Genomic DNA, 26,904 nt, shown 5'->3' on the forward strand with positions numbered 1-26,904 from the left:
ATACACAATTTTCTATCAGTTCAAAAACGTCTAAACTACAAATATTTCGTTCAAAAACAAGTATTTCGAGGTAAAGTTAAGCCCTTCAAGACAAAGAGAGAATGTGTGAAATTTTGAAAAAGTTACATAGAAAAGGGTGCATTGCGAGCTTGCTTTTTTATTAAAATTTGAAGACAAATTAACCAAAATATTTTATTACGAAGCTAGGGATGTGGAAAAGATAAAAAGAAATATTTTTCTCATTTTCTCAAGATATATTTTCTAGTTTCCTCCTTTTAGGATAAAGCCCTCAAAATAAATTAAATAAATCTTGGCTAATCTATTCGGTTTCTCTTCGGTCAAAGTTGTGTTTTGTCATATTTGATAAACAGAAAGTAAGTTATAAGATTTAACTCAAATCTTCCTTTGAATTTGAAATTTCATCGCTCATGTCGCTTCCATTGGACAGCAAATACGTAGATTACTAGGGCTATCTCTAAAACCTTACCCTGTGTTGCGCTGGGTATCATATATATAATATGTGTTTAAAATTTACTCGGCTACACTGACGACCAAACTGAGAAGTGTAATGTAGTTATGACTGGTATAAAATAGTTTTGAAATATTCAAAATTGATAAAATGTTGTTTTAATGGATTTAATGATACAGATTTTTTTTTATCTTTCTATTACATTATTCACCATATTATTGTCCCACATATTGGGGTAAGGCACATATTATGTTTAAAATGGGTATCTAAAAATTACTATAGTTGCATAGCACCCCGTACCCAGGTATTATGACTTTGGAAGTATGAAGTATGCGCTAAAACCTCTCGATTGGTCCCGTTACATATTATTCTTTATTTCCGTGTATATTTCAGAGATTTAAATACCTGGAGAACTACAAATACAACGAAATAATATTTTTATTTCACAAAAAGCAGATACAATCTTCACAAATCATAATGACATTCAAAACATAGTTACCAAAATGAATGAATGTCTGCTCATTGAGAGAATAATCTCTAGAAAAAAGTAGCAAAATTATTGAGTATATAATATATAGACTACTCTTCAACCTTTTGACGAGAAAATAACAGTGGACTTCCTATAATATAAATTCATTGACAAATCACCGAAAATTAATCATGAATTGAATAAGAATTGCATAAAATAACAGTGAGCGAGATAATGAATTCAGATCTTTATTGTTCAAATAGAAAACATGGTTCATTTCTCAAAGATATTCGGTCACAATAAAGCCACGTGTTTCACTTAAGTGTGATATTCAAGCAGTGCCATTCAGCTCAAATTACAAATGAATCTAGTAAATATATTTAAAATAATTCGTTTATTTCCCAACTCAAGTAATCAATGATAATACTGATGCAAATTCGATCTCAGATGAATATGCAATAGATAAAAATAAATTCATTAAAAAAAAAACATTTTTTTCGTGATCTTTCATTTAGCCAAATTGTCTCACAAATACAAAATTAGAATTATCTATTGTCTTGTTACATTTTAATATAAAAAATGAACTGTTCCGAACTGTTTGTATCCATTAGACATTAGAACATTTAAAAAAGGTAATCTTATCGTGTTCAATGTATATGACTGAGTATGTCTCTCCCCGTACGAAAATAGATTGTTCTATATCTAGATAAATCATAAGTACTCATTATTAAAGCAAAGTGCGAATTTGCAAAATTAGCTTTCAGTGGAAACGGCAATTCATTGTTAGGGCACCATGTAATAATATTTAAATATTTTAAAAAATAACTTTCACAGAGCAAAGTACACTTGAATAATATTTGTTTTAGATTAGGACGGAAATGCCAGGTGTGTGACCACAGAATATATTACCAGGTGTAAGCTAAGTGCGCGTGAGTATGTCTAGTATCTATAAAATGCCGTATTACGAATGAACAGTAAAAAGATGAAATGTCCCAATACAAAAATCCTAACTTGGTAGTTCTTTCGTATGCAAATGCCTTTTTATCAATCATCATTGTCAGCGGCGTCATTAGCATGCGCTTGCATTTCATGATCCTGGCAAAACAAAACAAATGAAATATTTTAGAAAGTTGTGTGTTTCGTGTTAGACACAAAATGAAGCTGACCAAATAGATTGTTCTGGTAGTATGTTGTTGTTAGTATTCTTCTAGGTATTCTTGTTGTTGTAAAAAAATCACTTTCCCTTTAACTACTGGCCAATTGCTCTCAAATTTGGGACTCGTTTTCTACTTCGACTTTTTGTATTATGACGCCATCAAAAATAAAAATTGGGCACAGTGACATGTTTCTCATCGACCTGGTGGTCAGACTACCGGTACTGTAACATATTTGAAACTAGTTCGTTTTGGTCTTTGTGTCCATATAATTGGGCATTTCTATTGTTTTGTTTTACGACTTGAATAAACGACGCTTTTGCCCGCTTATTTACAGCAATATAAGATTTTTATAATCAAGAAAATCATATGTAATATATGAGTGAATTAAAAGGTATTTAAATACCTCTTTTCTAATTTCTCAAAAATGAAAAGTGAGAATACAAAGTTTTATAAAGCCTAAATGCTGATATGTGAAATATGAAATATTAAAGCCATATATAAAAAACATTTTTAAATTATCATTAACATGCTTGTAAAAACTAGAACTAAATTCATCAAAGAACAACTTACATTGTTTAAATTGCCAGTGGAAGGGTTCACCTGTGTCTTTTTCTTTTGTGCCTTTTTATGGAATGCAAAGTAATAAATTGCCCCGCCAATTAACGCCGCGCCTATCAAAGATCCAACTACGATTCCAGCTATAGCTCCGCCTGACAGTCCTTGATCAATTTTATTGACAACTTCATACTAAACAAGTAAAGTTCATGTTAAGAATTGTGAAATTCATGCTCTGATATTTTAAATATTACTATCTTACAGTTCTCATTAAGTATTCTCCACTTTGTTGGCAACGGCAGGACGCATAAGTTCCGTCTCCTGCATATGTGTCGCAATTACCGTCAATCCATTCATTATCTCTATTCCACAGCAGGCATTGAACTCGTTCCGTCACTCGATGAGTTCCATTATTGGTTACATTGTAGTTGTCTTGCCATGCAGACCCCTGTATCATTTACAAACTGCATATAACACGTTTACTATAGACATAATTGAGTCGCGCTTACATCAATCGGATTAAATTTCGTTGTTTTTGTCTGAAACAGAGGTGTTATTGCATTTAATATGCAACACCAAATAGGAAAAAGTATGATTTTCTCCAAAACATCAACTTTATTTGCTGTCTGACGATGTATTTAAAGCGAATTGGAAAAAATACGTAGTAAATTAGTGCAGTATTATAAATTGATAATGATGTTCTAATCTGTAACATGTATCGCCTGTTACAATGTAAAAAATGAGTATTCCATATATTCAGTTACCAGGTTCTTAGTGGTCTTGAAGTTCAATAAAAAATTTTCTCCTCCGCTCACAGAAAAAACGACATTTACAGAAATGACGTCGGTAGGTAGAGTGGTGAATATTTCATTTGCATCAGAGTAAATTTTAAATGAGATACGTTCGTTGGCTGCAACAAAAAATATTAAATGCTAAATTGTAGTCAACGTTGATTACTTGGTGGGCCTACTGCTTCAAAAAACCCTACAACTTTTTAACCAAGCTATATAGTTATACATATACTAGTGTAACATGTCCCCGGAAGTCAAAAAGCAAAGAATATTCATCACCTGCTGTTCATACGTTTCTGGACAGTTGACACAAATATCGAAACAGAATCGAGTTTGTAATACATACAGAATTTAAAATAATAAGAACGTATCCTCCTTAGTATCGAATTACCACAAGTTTCCTCATTTCAAAAAGTTCTATATGTGACTACGTAAGACTACGTAAACACTGCCCTTTACACTGATCTTCAGCTACGGTGCACGTAACCCATTTTCTACGGTCGTCTTACATTTTGGACAATCTGATTCGCTGAATATCACGACATTCCAAGAACGAGTTTCCGCGAATCTCCTGAATCTCAACACTGCTATGTTACGGATACAATAGTGGGGAAGATACCGTAACGGTACACATTAACATGCGTCTATTTGTGCACGCCTTTTTTGTAAAAAAGGCAGATTACTTTTTGAGAAAGTAACACTATTAGGATTTTATGTATGTACTTACTGTCTTTTACAGTTGAGCTGATGTAACTGGATGTAGCTGCTGGGGTGGTCCCTTCCCTTAGAGATAGGGACGAGGCTGCTAGATTATAAGACGCATCCCAATCTCCACTTGGTCCGTAATAGTATGTGGTACCTAATAGGAAAATTTCAATCAAAACTCCGTTTTAGTTGGTTACCGGAGTTCAAAAGTCAAAACTGATTTTCAAGACACTAAATTCATACAAATTTAAATACTTCTAAAGTAACTTATTCAAATTCTGGAAAATATTATGTTCAAATGTTGCTTAAAATTTACAAAAATATCTTACCAACTGTAAATGCTCTAGCGGTTGACGATTGTCCGACTACAGAAAAGGCTATATTTGATTGCGTGTTCTCATAGCTATCATAGCTCCCAGCAGATGACAGTTCAACACTTTCCGCTGTATTATCGATGGATTGTAAAATTCTGAAAGATAAAAAAAATATGACAAGGTAAGTATAAAACAAATTCGAGCCCCGTTCACCACCTCGGATGCCAAACCGGAACGTTACCTATGTTTTATATAAATATAAGGATGCTTACTTTGGTATGCGTTCTCAGAAGTTGTGTAATTTTAGCTGGGATTAGGAATTGAATTCTATCAGATTGTCTTTATGAGATTAAGCACATATCAAAGTGGCACCAATATATGTAGTATAGGTAAATACAGCTTGGCAAGACATATGAAACATATTATATATATTAACATAATTTTAAATATAGTAGGTCGGGGTAGTTCGGACACCCGGGGTATGATGGTCAGTCAAAATAAAATCCTCCTACTAGCGACACCTCGCGCTTTTTCGTCGCTCAAAACGCATCGCGTGAAAGAGCGACATCATGCGAACAACGACAGAACCAAGATTTTACATTTCAGGCTCGACAACTTACAAGGCGGTGCTTTTTGGGGAAGGGGTGTTTCTGTTGGGACAGAAAAACGTCAAATTATAGAGTCCCATGGTGGCGAAGAATAATTTTAGCCGGAAAAGTCTGCGAACTCGGTTCTATTTTGTTTATTTGTTGAAAGTAGTTGCATCAGATCGAATAAATTCTTTAGCAGACTGCCAGTACTCATTTTTGGGTTGGCAGGGTCACTTAAGAGGTAGGGTGGATTTTGAGTGGGGGAGGGGGGAGGATTTTTTTCAATATAGTCTGTTGGGAATGTCAATGGGCCGTCGTCATCGAAACTTATAAATAATTATTTTTTGGTACTAAGTACCCTTTTACAACAAAGATCAAAAGCACACTCATCGCCATATTTATATTGGATCTCTTAGAAGTTAAGCCCGGCGTAAAATTTCATCTTACCCCGTCAAATTATTTTTTCCATATGCGTATAAAATACGCCCAAGTTTATGCCAAGAAATTACAAAATAAATACTTCTAGAGGTAGTCCGTGTAAAGAAGATATAAAAATTGCAGTTGAAAAAGCGCAAACTAAATTTTAAATTTCTAGTTTTCCTAAAACTGTTCAAACTCTTTTGAAAATTGCCCTGTTATGTCCTTTATGGGGTAAGACGGACATACTTTTTGATATGCAAGAAAAGTGATCTGTTTAAAAAAAATTTAAGAGACATAATCCTGGGCCATCTAGGCGTTGATCGAAATCTTATGACCGAAATCCTAGACACCATCAAGTTAATTTTGGTGTGTGTCCGTCTTTCCCACAAAGTGTCTAACTTACCCCGATATTTTTTTAGCCGAAAATCGGGCGTAAATTCCGATTCGTTGCTATGGCAACAATGTGCAAATGTGGCAAGATAGCTGGAGGGTGGGTGCATGAATCAATAGTAGAACGAATGCAGCTGCGACATTATTTGAAGAGTTATTCAAAATAACTTATTAGTGGGTCCGACTTCCCCCGACCTACTATATGGAAAGCAGTGATAATATATAGCTTTCCAGTTAGATTGTTTAAGTTGAATAGCTAATTTGGTCTTCAAATTAACAATAACTACTTGTTTTAATTCTTGTATGGTAGTAAACATATTAAAGAAACAGGCAAAAGGTATCTCCCTACTACTATACTTACACGTCAGAGTTATCAGAAACAGTACTTTGCGCATCTTGATTCGTAGCCTGCAGAAGATTGTTTGTAATCGTGAGGACGTCGTCGGCAGTCTGCGAATAAAAAACGTTTGTGTGAATTAACAAGTCTGGAAATTAAAAGGAATGCCAACAACATGATTTTGCAATACATCGGAAGAATTACGCATCATGTTAAAGTTAGTTTTTCTAATTTTTACACTGACAGCTTGACTTTGCTTGCAATTTAGTTTTAGTGGAGAATTAAGCAAATTGTAGCAATAAATACAGAAATATTGATATACATACATTTTGGGTGACTGTTGTTGCGTTGGAAACTTCAGAAATAACAGCAATAGAGTCATCAGCTACTTCCCCAGTTATGCTGCTGGTGTCTGAGGTCACTGCAGCGTAAATATCCGCATTTTCCTCTGGTTCTCGATCTTCAGTGGTGGAACCACAATTGATCCATGATGGATCTGTGCTCCAAGTAGCCTTTCCGTCGACTTCAATGCATTGACTTCGTCCAATCGGCGTTAACACTGCAGAATGTGCGCGTAATTCTTGTCAAAATGTGGTCATTTAACGAAAATAGCATTATTTCTGACCTATATTCGTACTCAATTTATGCATTTTTCAAAACATGGCGCGGGCATCCAAGCAGAAGTTCAGCAGTTAAGAACGAGTTAACAGTTGAAACAAACTACATGTAATAGGTACGACCACTGGCGAGTAAAGATCTACATTTCGATATATTAATGCTAAAAACGAACTACACGGAATAGATATTCCAGATCGTGATCGTAATAAGATTGGTTATTTTGACAGGAGTGAACATTAATTCCGATCTATATTTCCTTTCTAGAACTCACAGTTATCGCAAGTGGTGCAGGAAGTATTAGATGCTGACGACGAACCAAGTTCAGTGGCCGAGAATGTAACCTGAATTGTGTTGTTGCTTGGATCCGAGTTATTGCAAAGGGAGTTTGAATCAATTACGGTGTTGCTGACTTTCTCTTGTTTTTCCTGACACCCTTCATTAAGAACAATTATAATCGAGTGTTAAGCTTAAATATATCTCTACATACCATATTTATGTAGAATGTAAACGAGTTTTTAATCACGTTATCATCTGTATCAAAACATTTTATAATATTTGCTATAGTATGATATAACTTTAAAGATTACCTTTGGAATCGCATTTCTCGCCTATGTATCCTTCCTGACAGGTACACATGGGATCGCCGCCTACAATTGAACACGTACCGGCAACACAATAATCTGGAGGACATGTAGCTGCAAAAATATGTTAAATTCAACACAATGAATCAGAAAAAACATCGGCAAAAAGTCAGACTGCCGTGTTGTTGAAGTAAATTCAATTCATGTTTTGATACTGTTGTTTAATTCCCATAAAAAAACGGTGATAAACAAACAAAGGAAATTTCATCAAATCCCCTTTAATAGACTATAAATATTCGTGACTTACGTGGTTCTTCAGTTCCGCTACCTGAAAAACAGAAAAGTAGAGTAAGTTAGCAACAATACATATCATTTACGTTTTTTTACTTCAGCATAATTAGTAACGTTTTTCATCAGGTTTGCATTGACTTATCTATAATAAACTACTTTTTATTGAAAATGCCTACCTTCAATGACCTCCGGTGTAGTTTCCTGTGAGACCATCGCAGTAGTTTCTTGAGAATCTAAAAAATAAAAATCGGGCATTTTAAAACTGCCCTAATTCGGCAATTTGAATTCTATATAAAGTCATTGTTGAACCACCATCGAAAACCTTCCATCATGTCAGTGCAATGGTACTAATATTAGAAAGTTTTACAAAGCAGTGTGCAATTCATCATTGTCAGTGGATTGCTATAGTACTTTTCTATAGGGAGAATAATAAACTCAGAAAACTTTTCTAAGATGTGTGATATGGCACCAGTACTGTTGAAAAATAATTTGCAGGATAATATCATAAAATAGAATGACACGGCGTAATTATTTGTCAAGTATAATGCTCCTAAAGCATTTAAGGGGAGTAGCTTCTTTCATTACTGAATTGGTGAGCACTTTGAATTAGCGCATTTCATGCTGCATAAAATTACAAATATATATACGTAGAACAAAATATTGCACAGTCACGCGACGGAGCTGTATTTCCGCGTAGCTGTGGTAGCTTTTGCCGTTTCGCCTTTGAGTTTAGACAATCCCGACCCGAAAAAAAACTCGCTTTAAAACAGTCGCATGTTAAACAGGATGGCTTTTAGCTTGGAAACACACATAACCCTGATACTGGATAGGTAAGCCATGCAGTAAATTAAATTTATGAATGAGCGTCTCGCAAATATAATATTGTGTATGGCACCATAGCACTAGAAGTCATCGCATTGTCCCAATCTTCTGTAAGTTCGTAAGTGTCGTATATCTTGTTTTGATCTTGTTATAGATCAGAAATTTATACTGGAGTTCTACGAATTCATAATACACATGTACCGCGCAATTATTACAACCAAATTTGATAATTTCTAATAAGACTTCTGTAATTTTGAAGATGCTTTTTATGACAGCATATAAATATAGGCCGTTTTGTTCAATACCAAAGAAGCCAAAGTTTTAAGATTGCAAATGAGAAATTCACTTTGCATTACGACATACCTATGGCATTTTTTATACGGTAGATTTCGCTCTGTGTACGAGATAATAATATCATCAAACGGTAAGTTAACAATTAACACACTCAAAAACGAAGAATTTAGATGGGGCAACTGCGATTGGCTCCAGTTTTAACGGGTCTTACTCTTCTCTTGACAAACAGGAATCTGTCAACAAGTCGTAATTCAAACAATAAGACCCATGTGCTGAAAATACATTTGGTAGTATTATCAAATATTTGGTGATATTAATATCATCGTCTGGCATATAATTTTATGTAATTTATAGATCTTAAGATTGATTCACGCTTAAATGATACATTCACACATAAATGAGAGATCAAGTATGATCAGGATGAAATTTTTTTGATTTTTTGATGCTGTCAAACACACCAAGCATCGTAAATGTTCCATCCAGAAAATCTCATGAATCTTTTTTATTTCTTTTTCTGATAAATAGGATTTATGGTTATACATGTACCTGCGTTATACAGGTATTTTATATGGTGTAGCGTTGCAATGATAGTATACTCGTTTGTCGAAGTTTATTGCTCAATTGAGTATTTTATAACTGCTCACTGTCGTAGTAAAATCCAAATTAACTATTATTTCCTGTAACCCAAAGCATACCTTTTACACGGAATTCTCTTGTGGTTGAAGGAAAGATAAATTTAGCATTTATTGAGGGACACTTTGAATTTCAGAAAATGTGGGTTGATGCCTATGTCACGTCGAAAGAAGATTTAAGATACAACGGACCTTCAGTAAATAAACTCATCTAACGTCAAACACAATTATCTTTATATTAAAATTACTCGATGACTTTTTGGTCCTTCATTCTTGATTTAATTATTTTTTTTAATAAAATGGTTATCGAGAACAAACAGAAAGTCAAACACAAATTATTAAAAGATTTATCGTTCGCTAATGGTTCGCAAACAAAGGTAACAATATGAGCACGTACAATCACTATATATTTCAATATATAGCACAAAAATGACGTTTGAAATTTACAATATCGATGATATGATCTAATTATCGTATTTGTTTGCTAGTGAAACAGTCATTCATCAATTCCTGATGTTCTCTCAATGTTGCCGTTCAAAAGAGTCAAATGTTAGTGAATGTAGTTTTTGTAACAAGGGTATTTTGAAAAAAAAAATTAGTTGTCACTAGAAGTTATTCATGATTGGCTGGAGTTTCACTTATATAAATGATGTTGTTATCTGTAATCCTGAATTTACCGGAATTCAGTTTTATTTCAGTCTGTTATCTGGAAAATTCTATAATAAGGCGGATCTCTGGATGGATAAATATTGTCGCGCAAAAATATATTGAAATTAGTTTAAATAACTGTAAATAAACATCAAAGGCTTTATATATATAAATTGAAAAGTATGCAATGATTTATGGAACGTATATTAGGGTAATGTTATCGTCCTCATTTTCGCATTAGATATTTTAATACGCTTTTCCAGTGTTCGAGTCATCTTACAAAATACTGGTACATATATATAACTTTATTCCAAAACTTATACGAGGCACTCAGTCGCTGTCTAACTATATTGGCCTGTGCAACAATGGGAAACATTTGGAATGGAGAATCGTTTACGAAAAACAAATATCGTCAAAGAAACAAGGGAATGCACTAAACTTCCCATATAGCGGAACAATAAAAATTTACATAGAATATATATTTTACTATGATATCCATTGTGCGATCCATTTCAGTTATTTAAAAGATTTCTCCCTTGTACTCAATATCAAACAAATAGTAAAAATGTTTGTTTTCTATTTAGCAACGCTCACTTGTCCGGACTTGTTCTCATAAATTCACATACGCCAAGGCAAACGATGATGTGCACGCAATGTGCTTTTTTTTCGCGACGATTACTAATCATGTCTCATTGTGGCCTCAAAACATTTTACTATATTTAATATCGTTCATGCTAAAAAAGATCAGATATCTAGCCAAACGTTATTCATTCCAAATTCCTTTGCTCATCCCACTTTAATGAAAAGAATGATTTTTTGTTTCTAGATTAAAATTATGGAAAGTTGAATTATAGTCATGCATCCATCATCAGCAAAAGACAAATCTATTGGTGTCGGTCAATCGGTGGGAAATCGAGTCGGTATCAACTATTTTCCAAAACGCCATTAAGTAAAAATGAATTTAGTACTACCATTTCAAAACTAACTTTGCAAAGCAATTAATTCTGAACACAGTTAGGTATTTTGGATTACGTTCTCATCAGTTGCTTTATTTTTACCCTATCAATTTGGTGAATAATAACAAAATGCATTAGTAGGCACGATGATTCAAAATGTAATATCATTTATATCATTTAGAAGTCTCAAAGTCCGATTGATTGTAGTCGCAGCCGCAAGGTCACCAATATATTAGAGGATTGATATGATGTTTAGCTGTTTATTCTGAGAAGCAAATATTCGAAAACTCCAAACATAACGAGGCTTCTGAAAACGTAATAAATTGAAATAAGCAAATAGTAGTTACTGCCCACTGATAGTTTAGAAACATTTTATCAGAATATTTATGATATTTGTAATAATCAAGACAGGCGCGCGGAAATTCCCCTTTTTCGATGTGACATTATTATATGATTGACCAACCATGAACCAAACATAAATATTCTTATCCGACAGCTCACTCAATATAAGTGTCATAACAAATCACCATTAAGAATTTAAAACTTTGACTAAATTCGTGTGGTGGTGTTTGAACAGTCGCTAAGCAACGCTAACGAGGTCTCCGGAAGTGCCCATCATGCGCCTCAGTTGTGTCGAAAATACACCGTTAGCATATATGCTTACCGACGATTTATCAACACAGTTAATACATCACACACATTAGAATTTACGATTGTGGTCATGGTGACCATAACGCTGGATGACTGCGAGTGATTTTGCGACGATACAAGTATTACCCGATTGTCGACCTGTTAAATTGCTAAAAAATACCATATTCCTTTGAATTAGCCTCGTATATTTCATCCTACTTTTTTACATATTGCTTCAGGTATCTGAATTACTTGACATAGGCTAACTGGGTCTTATTCGAAAATAATTTTACTTTGTCAGTCATTGCTCATTTATGGCATGTGTTATTCACTGTGCATTTGACTCTTCAAGGTAATATTAAAACAATAAAATAAGGAAACTTCAAGAGAGCAGTGCTCAAATATATACCAAATAACAGGCTCAAATGTCAAATAAAAGCGTTTCCATAATTTGGAAAAAACAGAAATTTTTTTTTGTAAAATTAAATGTCACATAGAACTCGGAGACTATTAAAAAATATAATATAAGGTTAGCTGCTTTTAGCGGATTTAACCATCTTTGATTACTGAATATTTGAAATAGTTCAGTACATTCGTTTCGAAGAAAAACGATTTCCCCAACAATAAAAATAACAACAATATGTACAATTTGTGTACAAAAAGAAAATATGATTTCGTTGGGAGGATAACTAAAAATCTATAATTATATCGAATTCATCACATTTCCTACTGTTGAAATCATTGACGGCATGAGTATCATAGTCGTTTATACTTTAAAGCTTTTTTGACACTATATCAAAATCGCCTAATTAATATGGTTTGTATAAATATAACGTTAAAATCATCCATAAGTGAATTTTTGAAACGGGTCGAAGTTTTAGAACAAATGAAGAAACTAACTTTTGTTGTTTCAAACGCATTGAATTAGCAATGTTATAACAGCCACGGTAATTTTTTATTCAGATATAGAAACAATGTTATGAAAATCAGTCATAAAAAAAGAAAAATGTTCACTCACAGCATCGTTGCCAGAAAGTCATCAGAATCGTCAAAAATATCAGAGCGAACTTCATCCTTTTCTCGTACTGTTGAGAATCTCAAAATATATATTAAAATTAAATTTCCTTATCCTAAAAATAAAAGTGACAGAAAAGATAAAAATCAATATGTCACATCTGCTATTCTCGAGAAAATCAATTTTTATAACACATTTCAACGATTCGGAAAGTGAAAAAAATATTCTTATTTATTTTGGATTTTGCCTCAACGAGAACGTAACTTCAAAAATATATAATTCAAATATACATATGAGTTATCGTCAATAGGCGACCTATATAATTAAATGAATATAAGAAATAAACCACGGTTAATTTTAATTCCCCGATTGTCATGAATTTCGCTTTAAATATTGCGACGGTAAAGAAAAATGTAGTACCACTACCACGATAAAATATAATTTTTTTTTCGATATTAAAACAGAATTAGGAGAACTATTCTAACCCTTGCTGAACCATTGGGACTCTACAACGCTCTGGCTATTTATTCGTGATTATATTCCGCTTGTCGTTTTGAGATCTGACTTTCGAACTTAGAGAAACCTTTTTCTTACGTTGAATACACAGGACATGTCGCGACTTGGTTAGGCATATGGGCGTTGCACATTCCGTATCCCAGACGACCGCGACAGATCAAGTCTTATTTTAGGAATCCAACAAATTTATCTTAATGTTGATCTCTGACGTAGACCCTCTGTCCCAAGACCCCAGATAATTAATATATAACTGAGGAGACAAAAATAAAAAGACATCATCTACAATGTATATACACATATATAATGGGTATAGAAAACAGCCTCACGGTTAATTCACGTTGAAGATCTGTAAATTATTGCTTATATTAAAGTTAAATTTATGAACATCGCAGTGTGAAGGTGGCCATTAATACGATTGATACACTTTGGTTGAACTCTGGCATTGAACGAAACTCTGGATACGCGATCATAAATTTGTAAGCTTCGTTATTAAAAAGAACACGAAATGAAAATCTAGTCCGATTCAACGTGTTTGTTTCAAAACGCTAACTTATATTCCATTGCGCCAACAAATCTGAATTTCAATTTTAGATTCAAAATGACTTCTTGCAACAATATGCGCCCCTCCCACCTGGCTGTTTCTTATAGGGATTAAAGTGTAAGACCGTTAATGTTGTGAAACTTTATGAGGTAAAGTAGCCTCTTAGTCGGGCGATTGTGTAAAATGCCTATAAAAGCAATTGAATTACGCGAAAGCGAAAAATGTTACTACATATCTCGCAATAATTTGTTAATAATTGGCCAAGACAATGTGGTTGGTTGCATCTAACGTTTTATGAAGCGACACACTCCCTACAAATAATACTCACCCCGTAAATATTTGCGTTGTGAAATAACCACTGGGCAGCAGGGTGGGACAATTCAGTGTAACATTGCGCAAGTACGTTGAGTCATAATCAAATGTTTCTGCGTCACTGCAGTGTTTCAAGGGGTTAGGATCACGAGTAAACAAGGTCTAAAACAACGACGTGCAATTGCTTATCGCAAAGGGCGAAAACGTGAAATTGTGGTGACGCTAAGGGCCGGACCATGGAACAACCTATTGTATTTTAGCTACTAGCTTTGTTACAGTATCGTAACGCCGAATCAAAAAAAAAACGATAACATATATACCTGTTTATTGCATTGGAAAATATTCATTCAATTATTTGATAAGAATTTCATGTTTTAATTTTTTTTATGGCTGATGCAAGATGCTCGCTAAAAATTTGTTACCATTTACCATCAAAACCATCATGTTGCCTCGCCAACTGGTAGCAGAGTATATAAAATCTATTATAGCAATCATTTGGTCGAACCATTTCTCATTGTTAACATCCTAAGCCAATATTTGAATATTTTATAGGTAATATGTGATAACATTTCATTAGGCTGTAAAAGTATGACTTATCGGTTGACTCTTTTCCATTTCAATAAAACTTGCCATGGTCAGTCACCTTTGCCAAGTCGCAACAGCAAAAACGATTATCTGATACGGCTAGCATCGTTAAATGGTGAATACATATCTCGATTGTCTTTCATAATATGTCGAAGTCACAAAAACTTGTTGGAATTAGAATACACGGATAATACAACTGATTTATCGGACAAATACAGGTGTTCTTGATTACCCGGCATTTCATTAATGTCATCAGTACCACCAATTGCCTCCGCAGGAAAATAAGTCGTATTCTTATTTTCCTCATATACTTTCACACATTACATATATTTTTATATCTTATATACCCCGAATGGAATTCCCCAATTTTAGGCTTCTAAAGATTATTGGGAATAAAACCAAAAAGTTACAACGTTTGTGTTATGCGGTATTTTGGGGCAAATTACAACCATTTGGCACAAGATTGTGATTAGGAATAAAGAAAGTAATTATGATAATCAAAATTACCCATTACATTATTGAGTAGTACACACTCCATATAGCTAATCCTAATAGATATCTAGTGTCTTCGTGTTATATACTAATTTCGGCAAATTCCCGTACAATATATGTTTTTCATGAATTTAATGACGATAAAGTAGGGTTAGGCGGCGGCATCTAATAACCAAGGTAATGGTGGTGGTGCTGTTGCCTCGAACGTCTAAAAGCCATTGTCAGAGCATTTATATTGCGTTCATATATATATCAGCATCGCATATGAGTCTGAGGTCATAAATAACAATCTGTGGAGAAGTTAAGATTAGCACATTACCAAGACTCCGGTATTTCAACAATTTATAACGTCATTGACACGACATACTGTAATTATGAATGAACTAATAATGATCGTATCGTATAATCTAGCGGTGGTTTTGTGTAAATATGTTATTTCTAATCTGGTACGTTTGACCTTGACCGAACATCATAAACCCAATTCTTTGGTAAGTTTCAACGATGGCCAAAAAATCTCCCCCTAAAATGGCCAACATTTTAGGGGGAGAGAAGCAGGTAGGAAATCACTGTGGGTTCCAACCTTTCCGTCCCTTGAAGACAGCCACGCATTGTCTTAGCTATGATCATCATATATATTATGGTGCAGAGCTAAATGCAATTCTACAGTCCCTGAGTTGGATAAAAATTCGAAATAGTATTCAAATCAGTTACAGTATCAGACTGCCAAAGTGTATAAAAGTCTAACTATATTCAACGTCCGATAGATTCTTCGAATCAAATTACAAATCCATTATGAGTCTTCTATGGCTAGGCATTTTTGAAACAATGGTGTTTCGAAATCTAAACGATATTTTGTCTTTAAAACGGAGCAGAAGTTCCCACAAGTTTGTCAAACAATAAAACATGTCGCCACAAATGTTTACACATCAAATTTAATACATAACAGCAAACAATACCGATGATTGAATACGCATACGAGAGAGCTAATTCGAGAGCATGAAATGGTAATGCAAGTTATTCTTACCACAAAAGTTTCAGCTTGATGACAAAACAGTGACCAAATAGCCATTATTACGTTACGTTATTATTCGATGTCAAAGCTATTAATATTCACCGATGGAAAGGATGAAAAATTACCGTAAATACGATCAAATACATTATTTTGTCTAAATTTGAAAACCTTTCGCCTTTTTAGTTTCGAATATCAACATATTGCTATACTAATTTATCTTTGCAACAACAAATCTAAGAATTGTTAATTATATACCACCTGTTTATTTAAAAAAACGGATGATTATTGTTATCATGTCCATGCATCTGAAACAAATAACTGGCTAACGAATCCCATACCAGGCCGTGGTTTGCCATATGCCTAAACAGTCTTACCGAATCTAACATGTGTAAATCGTATTAGCAGAGCTTTATGTATTACTATTTATAAACCCCACCATATACGTCCCAGTTTAGCCTGGCAGTCCTGATTTTGACAAGCTGTCCCGGCGTCCCGGTCATGCAGTATGACAGTCATGATTTTTTTGTTTAATTGGGCACTCCATAAACTAATATATTGATATGTCATAATTATTACTTATCAGCTTTGATCGGTAAGTATGTTGATAGGTATTTGTTTGTTTGTCTGTCTGTTAGACACTTTCGTATGTTACGCGATATCTCACGAAAACTAGGTTGAATCTTCTCCAAATTTTGCATGTGCATTTATCAAATCTCGGACCAGAAGCTCATTGATTTCGGATGAATTACGTCGTATAATTAGCGAGTTATCAATTAATTAATTATATTTTTTGTGGAAGATCGATAAGTCGGTGGTCTCCGATCGCTATCTCGTTACATGTTTAATACGTCAATTCGGCAATGATTTGAACACTACTAATATTCATACGAGTTGAATATTAATAGGCCTCGGAATCGAACCAAGGTTTGTCCTGCCCCGTTTTTGTTTCTGTTTTATACGTTTCATTCATTACGCCTCGAACTTCGAAAATTATTTTTAAGCTCATCTTACTATCCAATTAAAATTCGGTATTTCACACAAATAGAAAATTTACTTATGACGTCAGAATACATTTTACTGTGAATAACTGTGAAATGCGTGCCATTACGTCATAAAGGATTCGGTATGAAGTGGTGTTGGAGGGGCCTCCTAAATGGCATGGTCTAGTGCAGGGGTCGGCAACCTTTTGTCGCTCGCGGGCCAAAATTAAGGGAGTCTTGGCGGGCTGCACAGCTTTTTTCGAAAGTTAAAAACCAAACAGCACGCGAAGACTGCGACAACTCCTGAACTTAACTCAGTCGTCCTATTGAAAGAAGAAAAAAATTACAAACGACATTTAATGTGACTTTTGTTGTCGCGCCACGCTTGATAGCTTTTTGACATCGGCGACACACTGAATGAAGCCAAGATTAGATCATTTATTTACTAAATGAGAATCGCTAATCCGAGTTTTCAGCTTGTTCTTTGTAAACTTAATTTTCGAAAATAATTGTTCGCAAGCATATGGAATTTCAAACATCGATGCGAATTTTTTCGCATAGTTTGTCAAATTTGAATGGAGATTTTCTTCGAGAAGATACTTTTTATAAAAATCAAGCAGTAATGCAACTCTCGAATAGACTATGGATTTTATTTCCTTATATTAAGGAGCCCCATTTGAATATTTTCTGCGCCATTGAACCCCTGCTATCAACATGTTGCCATTTGTCCAATTATAATTGAATTAGGGAACTTGGATATTGTCTATTAAACTGCAGGTTTTTTCTCCTTGTTTACTTTCTACTTCGAATCCGTATGTGGTACTTGCCCAGTGGCGTATATAGGGTGTGGCAGCCATGGCTCGTGCCATGAGCGCCGTTTGAACAGGGGCGCAAATCCTGCAAAAAGCCTGCAAAATTAATCTCGCGTGCCAAACATTTTTATGTGCTTGGTTTGCATGGTCGACTACCTGATTTGAATAGTAAGCGGATGAAAAACAAATTAATTTTATTGGATAACGTGCATGGAAATTGACTCACGAGAGATTTCGGCATGCGGTAAAAAAAATTGGAATAAAATTATGCCCTAACCTGGTACAGATACTTCGTTCTCGTGTCCGCCATCTTGGTGCACATACTACGGGAACGCTATTATTTCGTCCTTTCGACTTTCAGAAGGCGGAGGTTTCAAAATCGAAAATTTTCATTCCCTTATGAAACAGTCACCGCGATTACGCGCTTGGTAAAAAGGCCGAGTTTTTAGCATATTATACCGACTTTTCTGTCCCGTAAATATCCAATTCATGACAACAACAATAAACTAAATTTTTCTTCTATATGTTCATATAATTGTGTACAACGATGTAACTCGCGGTTGCGTCTTCTTGCGTCAGAATCAGTGGCGTATCTAGGATGTGGCAGCCATGGCTCGAGCCATGGGCGCCGTTTGAACAGGGGCGCAAAAACGGCAAAAAGTATTAATCATGAAAGGTTTCAATCAAATAATTTCAGATTGGGAATAACTGAAACTCGTATTTTCACTCAAATAATACCGTACAAGTACTTCAATTCAATAATAGTCATATACATTGTCAAACAACTATCAAGGGGGCGCATTTTTAGACTTTGCCATGGCCGCCATTTTACGTAGATACGCCACTGGTCAGAATATAAACATTACTAGTCTAATATACCACTCAATCTGTTGAGTCAAGTCAAGTCAAGTCAAGTTTATTTTTTCCAACCAGTAAAAAACAAAAAACACATGTAAAAATATGAGATAAACATGACTAATTGTATTTAATTTCGATACTTTTCTGCAATCTTGCGAATTGTTATCGTCGATAGAATAACATCAATTTCTTTAATAAATTTCCCTTTAGGACGATTAAATACATATAAAGTATATCAGTTAATCAAAAATAAGAATATTTCTGTTAGCTCTGTGAGATTTGTTTTTGTTTGGTATGACGTCATTAAACGTTCTGCGGCATCGGACGCCATTTTCTGTCCTACTGTACTGCTTCGCTTGGTGTGAATATATTTGTAGACTGTGATCTGACGGTACGGTAAACCGTACTGTACTGCGAACAGACGTGTCCATATATTTGGGCGTAGCTCTCTTGTTGGACACGTTTAGTGGCCATAACGATCGTTTCGAAATTTTGTTGTTATTGTTATTTTCTTTCGTCATTATCAATAAAAAATCGCTTTTCTCTTCGAATACTGGACCAATTGCTTTGAAATTTTCAGTGGTTAAAGATAAAATTTTTCTCCAGAAGGCTATTACTTTTTTTTTCGATATGACGTCATCAAAATTATTGCCATTGGGTGGCGCTACGTGTCCATATATTTGGGCATAGCTCTCTTGTCTTATGTGTCACCACGACTCGGGAAAAAGTCGCGTTTCCAACCTTGTATAATATACCACGGAAATTTTCGATTAAAATTTTCAATGTAAATTAATGAATAAAAAGGTAAATCCCGCGCACAAATGACTGTGTTTCGATTTAAATAGCGTTATGGTTCCCAACGCGCCGTAATCTATGTGTGCCATGTGCAGAAACTTATCTTTGCGATTTACAATGTTTAGAGAAGCGTTTTCAATCTGTCGCGGGCCTCCTACAATAAATTTTTCGCGGTTTCATTTTCATTAGTATTTTATATTGCCGTTTCTCAATCAAAAAATTTGCGCCGCCAATTCACTCCTTTATTGGAATTCAGCATCTCGCTTTCAGTGAATTTACAATTGTGGGCAAAAAGAAAGTAATAATTATCGTTGTCGTGAAATAATTTTTGTGATTCAGGGAGAAAGGGGTCACCTGCACCGCACACGTCTATCTACACCGATTTCGGCATCCCGTCGATTGCAGTTGCATATTGGAAATTTATTCCCATCAATTTGTCGAATTGGTATTTTTTGTTTGAATGTAGAAGGTTTGTCACGAATCTGCCTTAAATCGCTTGGCGTGCCATTACAAATCCTCTCGCGTGCCACAATTGGCACGCGTACCATGGGTTGTCGCCCACAAATAAGCTTGCTATTTCGTTGAAAGAGCTCATGTTATTTTTACTTGTAATTAAATTGTAGACTCGGTAAACGAGTAGCCCACGGGCCGGATTATTTACTCCGCGGGCCGGATCCCGGAGCAATACATTAATGAAGCTAGCATCTTCTCAAAACACGGTTTGTATGGACAGTAAAGAAAATGCAGACAAATCTTAAATGGAAAAGATTTATATGCAAAGTAGAGAAATGTTGCGGTTGAATACCTATTTACACAAAAAATTTGAGCTGAATGAACAATTCCTCCCATCACTCACACGCGCATTTGCTTTTTCTGAAAGATCTGCCACAATATAGTATATAGAAGTCCCTTTGCACTGTTAGAAAGATGGGGCTCCGGCTTCCCATGCCTATCAAGTTTGAAAAATAACTACACCTGCAGATATCCGGAAAAGTTTCATATATATACAAAAAATATCACAGTGATAGCAGAAACAAATAATGAAGGATGATATCGTGTAAATATGATTGGAAAGATTTATTTATGCAATTTCAGAAGTTCAGGATTTATTGGTGAATTGTTTAATTGATTATATGTAATCCGCCATATCAGAGGTGGGCAAGGTTTTTAGACCAGGGGCCCAAAATTTGGCCCGCCCGTCATGTAGGTGTGATGTAAAAAGTTACATTTAATGAACAATATTTACAGTGTTACAAAAAGCAAAAGCGGAAAACAATAAACTCGGGCCAAAGCTAGATTTAATAGCAATCTCTAACAAATTTCTTAAGCTATTTTTAGCTAAGACATCAAAATTTGGTTTTAGTTTGGTGGTGGCAGCATCAGGCGGGCCATATTGAATTACCCAACAGGCCTGTGGGCCGTAGTTTGCGCATGTCAGGTCTATATATTATTATTTGTTTTTGAAAAAGTGCTCATGGCCTTTATTAGAGCACATTTACAAAAAGATCCATCTGTTATTCTGTTTTCATAAAATTCCTGCCATTATGAAACAGGTTGAAAGTATTGCTTGGTACCATCTGTGAATATCATTTAGTGCAATATATGCAGATGGCTTCAGAAAACAAGTATAAAAATTGAAAAAACTGGGTGACTTAATAAATTATCTTTAGAACTACAATTTTTTGATTGACTCATTAACTTCAATTCAAGTATAGGAACAGCTAATTCAACATACTTTCTGGCATATAGTTGTTATAACAACATACAAATTGCATTTCCTGTGTAAAAAGAATATTTTCTTCATAGTTTCCCTGCAAATGGGCTAACAGACAAAAATGCCTTACTAGAATCCTTACATAGATGAAAGTGATTGCTATATTATTCATTACTTTCGCTGAGCTTTCGTTAAAAGTTCTTGTTTTTTACCAGTTTGAGCTTTCGTCATAGCTGAGTTCGGACGCTTCGACCTCCCACCTTTCGATCCAATTTTAGCCAACTGCAGTTTATCAGGATTGTAATCTTTATGAAAAAATTCATACAATTGTTGAGCATTTGATTTGCTATCTAAAATTGATGCCAGTTGTTCTTCAGTGAGAGTGCTGAGTTCGAGTAAATTTTTAACATGATTGAGGACTCGACGACAGTTTATTATATCAATTCCAGGTATTTTTAACAAAAAATCATATGGGCCAGAATTATAAATATCTGATTTTGCGGCTCCACTTTCTTCTTTTGATGCAACAGCCGAGGCGTCGATGGCACTTGGTTGTGCCCTTCCAATTTTAATTTCATGAAAAAATTCAGCAGCAATCGCAGGCGAAGGGCACCAGGAGAATCTCAATTTAGGAAAATGTATTATAAGAAGTACAAGTTTTTGATTCAATTCCTTCAAAGTAGTGTTTGCCATAATACCACGTGCTTTGAAAGAAAATGCCTTTGTTGCATCAAATTCTATCATAAGCATAGGTTTTGAGTAATGTCGACACATGGAAACACATTGGTTGTATAAGCGACCGCTTTGCAGCGATCCAATCAAATCAGTCAAACTCTTTCTTTCAACACATATTTCTGGTGTAATAATATAGTCACCCACTTCAATAGTAACTGGATCTATATTGACACCTCTTTTATACAAAAGCGATGGCAATTCACTACGAAATTCTCTCATATCAATAACAACTCTGTGTTCAACACTGTCTTCTGTTTGACCACCAATCCTTCGAGAACCTCCAGTGTTTTCATAGGCCGGTTTTGGGTCCCTACTTAGCCTGGGAGCATGGTCAACCTTGCCTTCAATTTCTTTCGGAATTACCATCGTAGACTTCTGTTGTATCAAGGAGTTGAATGCTTCTTTTTCACGTCGCACAGTAGTTAAATACACTTGTTCTTCCGTAGATGATTCGTAAGTGAAAACATAAATACGAAAAGGCACACCTGGTTTACAAGCTTTGTATACTTCTAATTGACGAATGAAATTTATACTGCTGTTGTATAGGACCACAAAACGCGGACTAACAGTTTCAAGTGCTTTTGATAAACTATAGAAGTCAGCGTTACCGTGTAGTGCATGTAAATAAGTTTTTGGATTTTCAGAACACAATATAAGACTTTGAAATTCTTCTTCTGTACTCTGACCAATCACAGGGGCAGATAATACTCCAGACTTCACCAAAGATGGACTGGTTATATCACCTAAATTACTAAGAGATTTGCCAAAAAGTTTTTCGTAACTTTGAACCATTGTTTGCCTGGAGCCAAGTTGCATGTAAGTCTGCAAGACATCTACTGTTCGAAAATCACTCGCACATATAAGAACGGAACCTGGTCCTAAATTTGCATCTGTTTTTTCATTTGCTTCTTTGATATCATTTAAAACATCTGATAAGATGGCCCATTTTGGCGACTCTTCAAGAAGAGGCTCTGAATCTTTTATAGCAGTATCCTTTTTTGTTTTGTTCCCGTAGACTCGCCGCCTTGAATGAATGAAAAGTTTATCAGTTGCATCCAAAAATAGCCATCCTGTATTTCTTCCCAAATTTTTCTCATTTGCAGTTAAATTTTCAACCATTTTTAAAAATGTGACACAATCATACTGCGTCAGTCCTCGTAAAAGTGATCTCAGCATTCGAAGATCATTAACCATACTTTTCGTTTTGCTGCCAATTTGATTCCATATTGGATCTAGCTGAGCCCTGACCTTCTTGTCAAAATTTGATCCCAGACTTTTTTCAAGAGTTAACTCGGAAGTATCAAGACCTGGATTATAAGATTTAATCTCTTGAAGACAAGCGGAAATGATTTCAAGAAGACAATTTTGTATTGCAGTCATTGATTCAGTCATGGCAATCCCAATTTCAACAACCTCCGGTTCGTGTTTTTTCAGACATGATAAAATACTTGCATGGAATCTAGGCCACAGCATAACTTTACCAACAAACATATTTTTCATCGCTTTTTCAAGTTTTGCATACTCTCCGAGAAAAGAGGTTGGAGAATCTGTAAGGCCTTTTATAAATCCAGTTTTATTTTTTTCTCTATATAAACGCAGGATAAAGGATTCTTGGCACGCTTCAATTAATTTATGAGCTTTTGCAATGAGAATACCTGTTATTAAGTGGATTGGTATTCGTTCAACCAACAAATCCATGACCAATATTCGAGACGACATGAAATAGATTCCTCCCTGCAAATACAGTTTCTGTCTTTCTTGCACTGATATGTCAGAAGATATCACGATTGGCAGTTTTTTAATTCCAAGGTTTTTAAGTCTTTGTGTATAATACTCTTGCTGGAACTCATCAGTATTCAGCACGAGTACCAATTCCTTCAGGTCACTGTACAATCTCAATAAACTCAGAAAAATTCGATCAATTCCCAATCCCTCACATAATATCAGAAGAGCACTTTCTTCAAATAAATCAAGAAATATTTGGTTCTCATATTCCAACAAAATCATTGTTATACAGTTGTAAGAAAATATATTAACAACTATCAAGATTGTAGAAAAAATACAATGTTAAACATTTTTATATCAATGTCTTATTTCATTATGTAGTTTCAATGGTAACTAAATAAACAACTGCATAAGAGATTTCCAAATTTATCCATTGGTAGAATAAACCAGTTAGGTCTTTCTGACTTTATAACCGCCCAAAGCAGCAGAGTAGATACCTTACTTGGGTAGGCAGTTTAAACATACAATTTCTATAAAAATTCATGCAGTAAACACAATGAATGAATACGGCAGTAATATTACACAATGAAAATCATAATAACACTAAGCAAAGAAAGATACCCATGGTCATGCTGCCAACAACAATAAGTGCGAACTGTTATTGCCTAGAGATATAGCCTATATTAAAGGAGTCAACACATTGGGCAGTGCATCGCAACTTTTTCCTATAACCACACGCTTTTTGGGAGTTATTGCGCTAAAACGAAAGCCCTGAGATGACTGGGAGTCTTGATGTACACCCAAGTAAACAAAGTCATACGTTGTCCCAGTAATCCAATGATATTGTCTACTACAGTACTACATTTGATATGTTTCTGAGTTTGTACTTTACCAGTTTACCTAGCATGCTTTTGTTTTTTAGGGCTCCATATTGTGGATTCAAAACAGTTTTGTAAAAATAAATACCTAAATGATAATGATGAATAAATAATAAACATAGTTAGGCTACATATAACTGTACCGTATAATAAACACATGTATTCATAAACATCATCCAGTATTGTCCAGTAATTGATAGTGTTCCATTGTCAGATTGTTGATTCCGGATGAAGTTAACCATGTTTATCATTAAATATACATTATTTTACATGTTTTTTAATTATTGATAGCAGAAAAATAAAATTTAGTCAAAGGTTCCTGTCCTGCATATACCTAGGTAAAGCTAGCGGCCACTTCCAGCGGACAGTTACCAATTTTTCCAAATTTGAACCCGCCATGTTCCACGACATTTGTCGCGAATTCACTTAATTGCGGCTACATGGATGCAAAAAATTAGGTGATTCTCCCTTTTAGAAACTGACGACAGACCTGAAACATATTAAAAAACAAAAATGATTGAAACAACACATTTTTTCCTCGATAAAATGAATTATTGCTCAGAAGCTCATTTATCGACAAAATCTAAAATTTAACTGAGTTGAAGCGTAATTTATGCAAGAAATAATTTTTTCTCATCCAATTCATTAATACAGTGAATTTGATGAAGATATATAAAACATATATTAAATTTTAAAACAATTTCACTATGCGGAAAGTTGGGAAATACCCCCCAATTAAAGGAAAATTTTTAGGAAATTGTCAATATAACTCAGTTAAAGCGTCATTTATGCAGGAAATAATATTTTCTCATCCAATTCATTAATACAGTGTATTAGTTGGACAAATATAAAATACATATTAAAATTTAAAAAAAATCCACCGTGCGGAAAGTAGAAAAATTCCCCCCAGTTTAAGAAAAAAATATAGGAAATCTCCAATTTAACTCAGTTAAAGCGTAATTTAGGTAAGAAGGAATTTTTTCTCATTCAATTCATCAATGCAATGAGTTTGGTGGACAAATATAAAATAGATATTAAAATTTAAAAAAAATCCACCGTGCGGAAAGTAGGGAAATTCCCCTCAATTTAATGAAAATATTTAGGAAATCGTCTATCCAACTCAGTTAAAGCATAATTTATGCAAGAAAGAATATTTTCTCATCCAATTCATTAATACAATATATTTGATGGACAAATATAAAATACATATTAAAATTTAAAAAAAATCCACCTTGCGGAAAGTAGGGAAATTCCCCTCAATTTAAGAAAAAAATATACAAAATTGTCAATTTGACTCAGTTAAAGCGTAATTTAGGTAAGAAGGAATTTTTTCTCATCCAATTCATTAATGCAGTGTGTTTGGTGAACAAATATAAAATAGATATCAAAATTTTAAAAAAATCCACCATGCGGAAAGTAGGGAAATTCCCCTCAATTTAATGGAAATATTTAAGAAATCGTCTATCCAACTTAGTTAAAAGATAATTTATGCAAGAAAGAATATTTTCTCATCCAATTCATTACTACAGTGTATTTGGAGGACGAATATAAAATACATATTGAAATTTAAAAAAAATCCACCGTGCGGAAAGTAGGGAAATTCCCCCCAATTTGATGAAAATATTTGAGAAATCGTCTATTTAACTCAGTTAAAGCGTAATTTATTCAAGAAAGAATATTTTCTCATTCAATTCATTTATACGGTGTATTTGGTGGACAAATATAAAATACATATTAAAATTTAAAAAAAATCCACCATGCGGAAAGTAGGGAAATTCCCCTCAATTTGATGAAAATATTTAAGAAATCGTCTATCCAACTCAGTTAAAAAATAATTTATGCAAGAAAGAATATTTTCTCATCCAATTCATTAATACAGTGTAATTGGTGGACAAATATAAAATACATATTAAAATTTGAAAAAAATCCACCGTGCGGAAAGTAGGGAAATTCCCCTCAATTGAAGAAAAAAATACAAGAAATCGTCAATTTGACTCAGTTAAATCGTAATTTAGGTAAGAAGGAGTTTTTTCTCATCCAATTCATTAATGCAGTGTGTTTGGTGGACAAATATAAAATACATATTAAAAGTTAAAAAAAATCCACCATGCGGAAAGTAGGGAAATTCGGTACTCTCGAAATATGGACACAAAGATGACGCACATCCTGAAAATAAAAGGTGTACCAGGATAGGTTCAGATTTAGAATCTAGATTGTACGCTTTTGGGAGCGCAGGGAATAACCCATTTATGCAAAAAATATTTT

At 34.3% G+C, this 26,904-nt stretch overlaps 2 protein-coding genes across 2 annotated transcripts; both read right to left on the bottom strand.

Annotated features, from left to right (window-relative positions):
• Positions 1 to 889: 889 nt before the first annotated feature.
• On the bottom strand, positions 890 to 12,809 carry LOC120330327 (uncharacterized). Its single transcript, XM_039397221.2, has 13 exons — positions 12,688 to 12,809; positions 7,864 to 7,920; positions 7,704 to 7,724; positions 7,403 to 7,510; positions 7,087 to 7,248; positions 6,524 to 6,756; positions 6,222 to 6,310; positions 4,476 to 4,615; positions 4,169 to 4,300; positions 3,415 to 3,560; positions 2,913 to 3,098; positions 2,666 to 2,842; positions 890 to 2,033 (listed from the first exon to the last, which is right to left on the bottom strand). Exons 1-13 carry the CDS (start codon positions 12,740 to 12,742, stop codon positions 1,983 to 1,985), a joined length of 1,557 nt encoding a protein of 518 aa, XP_039253155.2. The 5' UTR covers positions 12,743 to 12,809; the 3' UTR covers positions 890 to 1,982.
• Positions 12,810 to 20,571: 7,762 nt separating this feature from the next.
• Positions 20,572 to 24,965, bottom strand: LOC120329988 (DNA repair endonuclease XPF-like). Its single transcript, XM_039396798.2, has one exon. The coding sequence runs from the start codon at positions 24,041 to 24,043 to the stop codon at positions 21,473 to 21,475; it is 2,571 nt and encodes an 856-aa protein (XP_039252732.2). The 5' UTR covers positions 24,044 to 24,965; the 3' UTR covers positions 20,572 to 21,472.
• Positions 24,966 to 26,904: the final 1,939 nt, after the last annotated feature.

Source organism: Styela clava, chromosome 12, assembly GCF_964204865.1.
Source record: "Styela clava chromosome 12, kaStyClav1.hap1.2, whole genome shotgun sequence".
NCBI lineage: Eukaryota > Metazoa > Chordata > Ascidiacea > Stolidobranchia > Styelidae > Styela > Styela clava.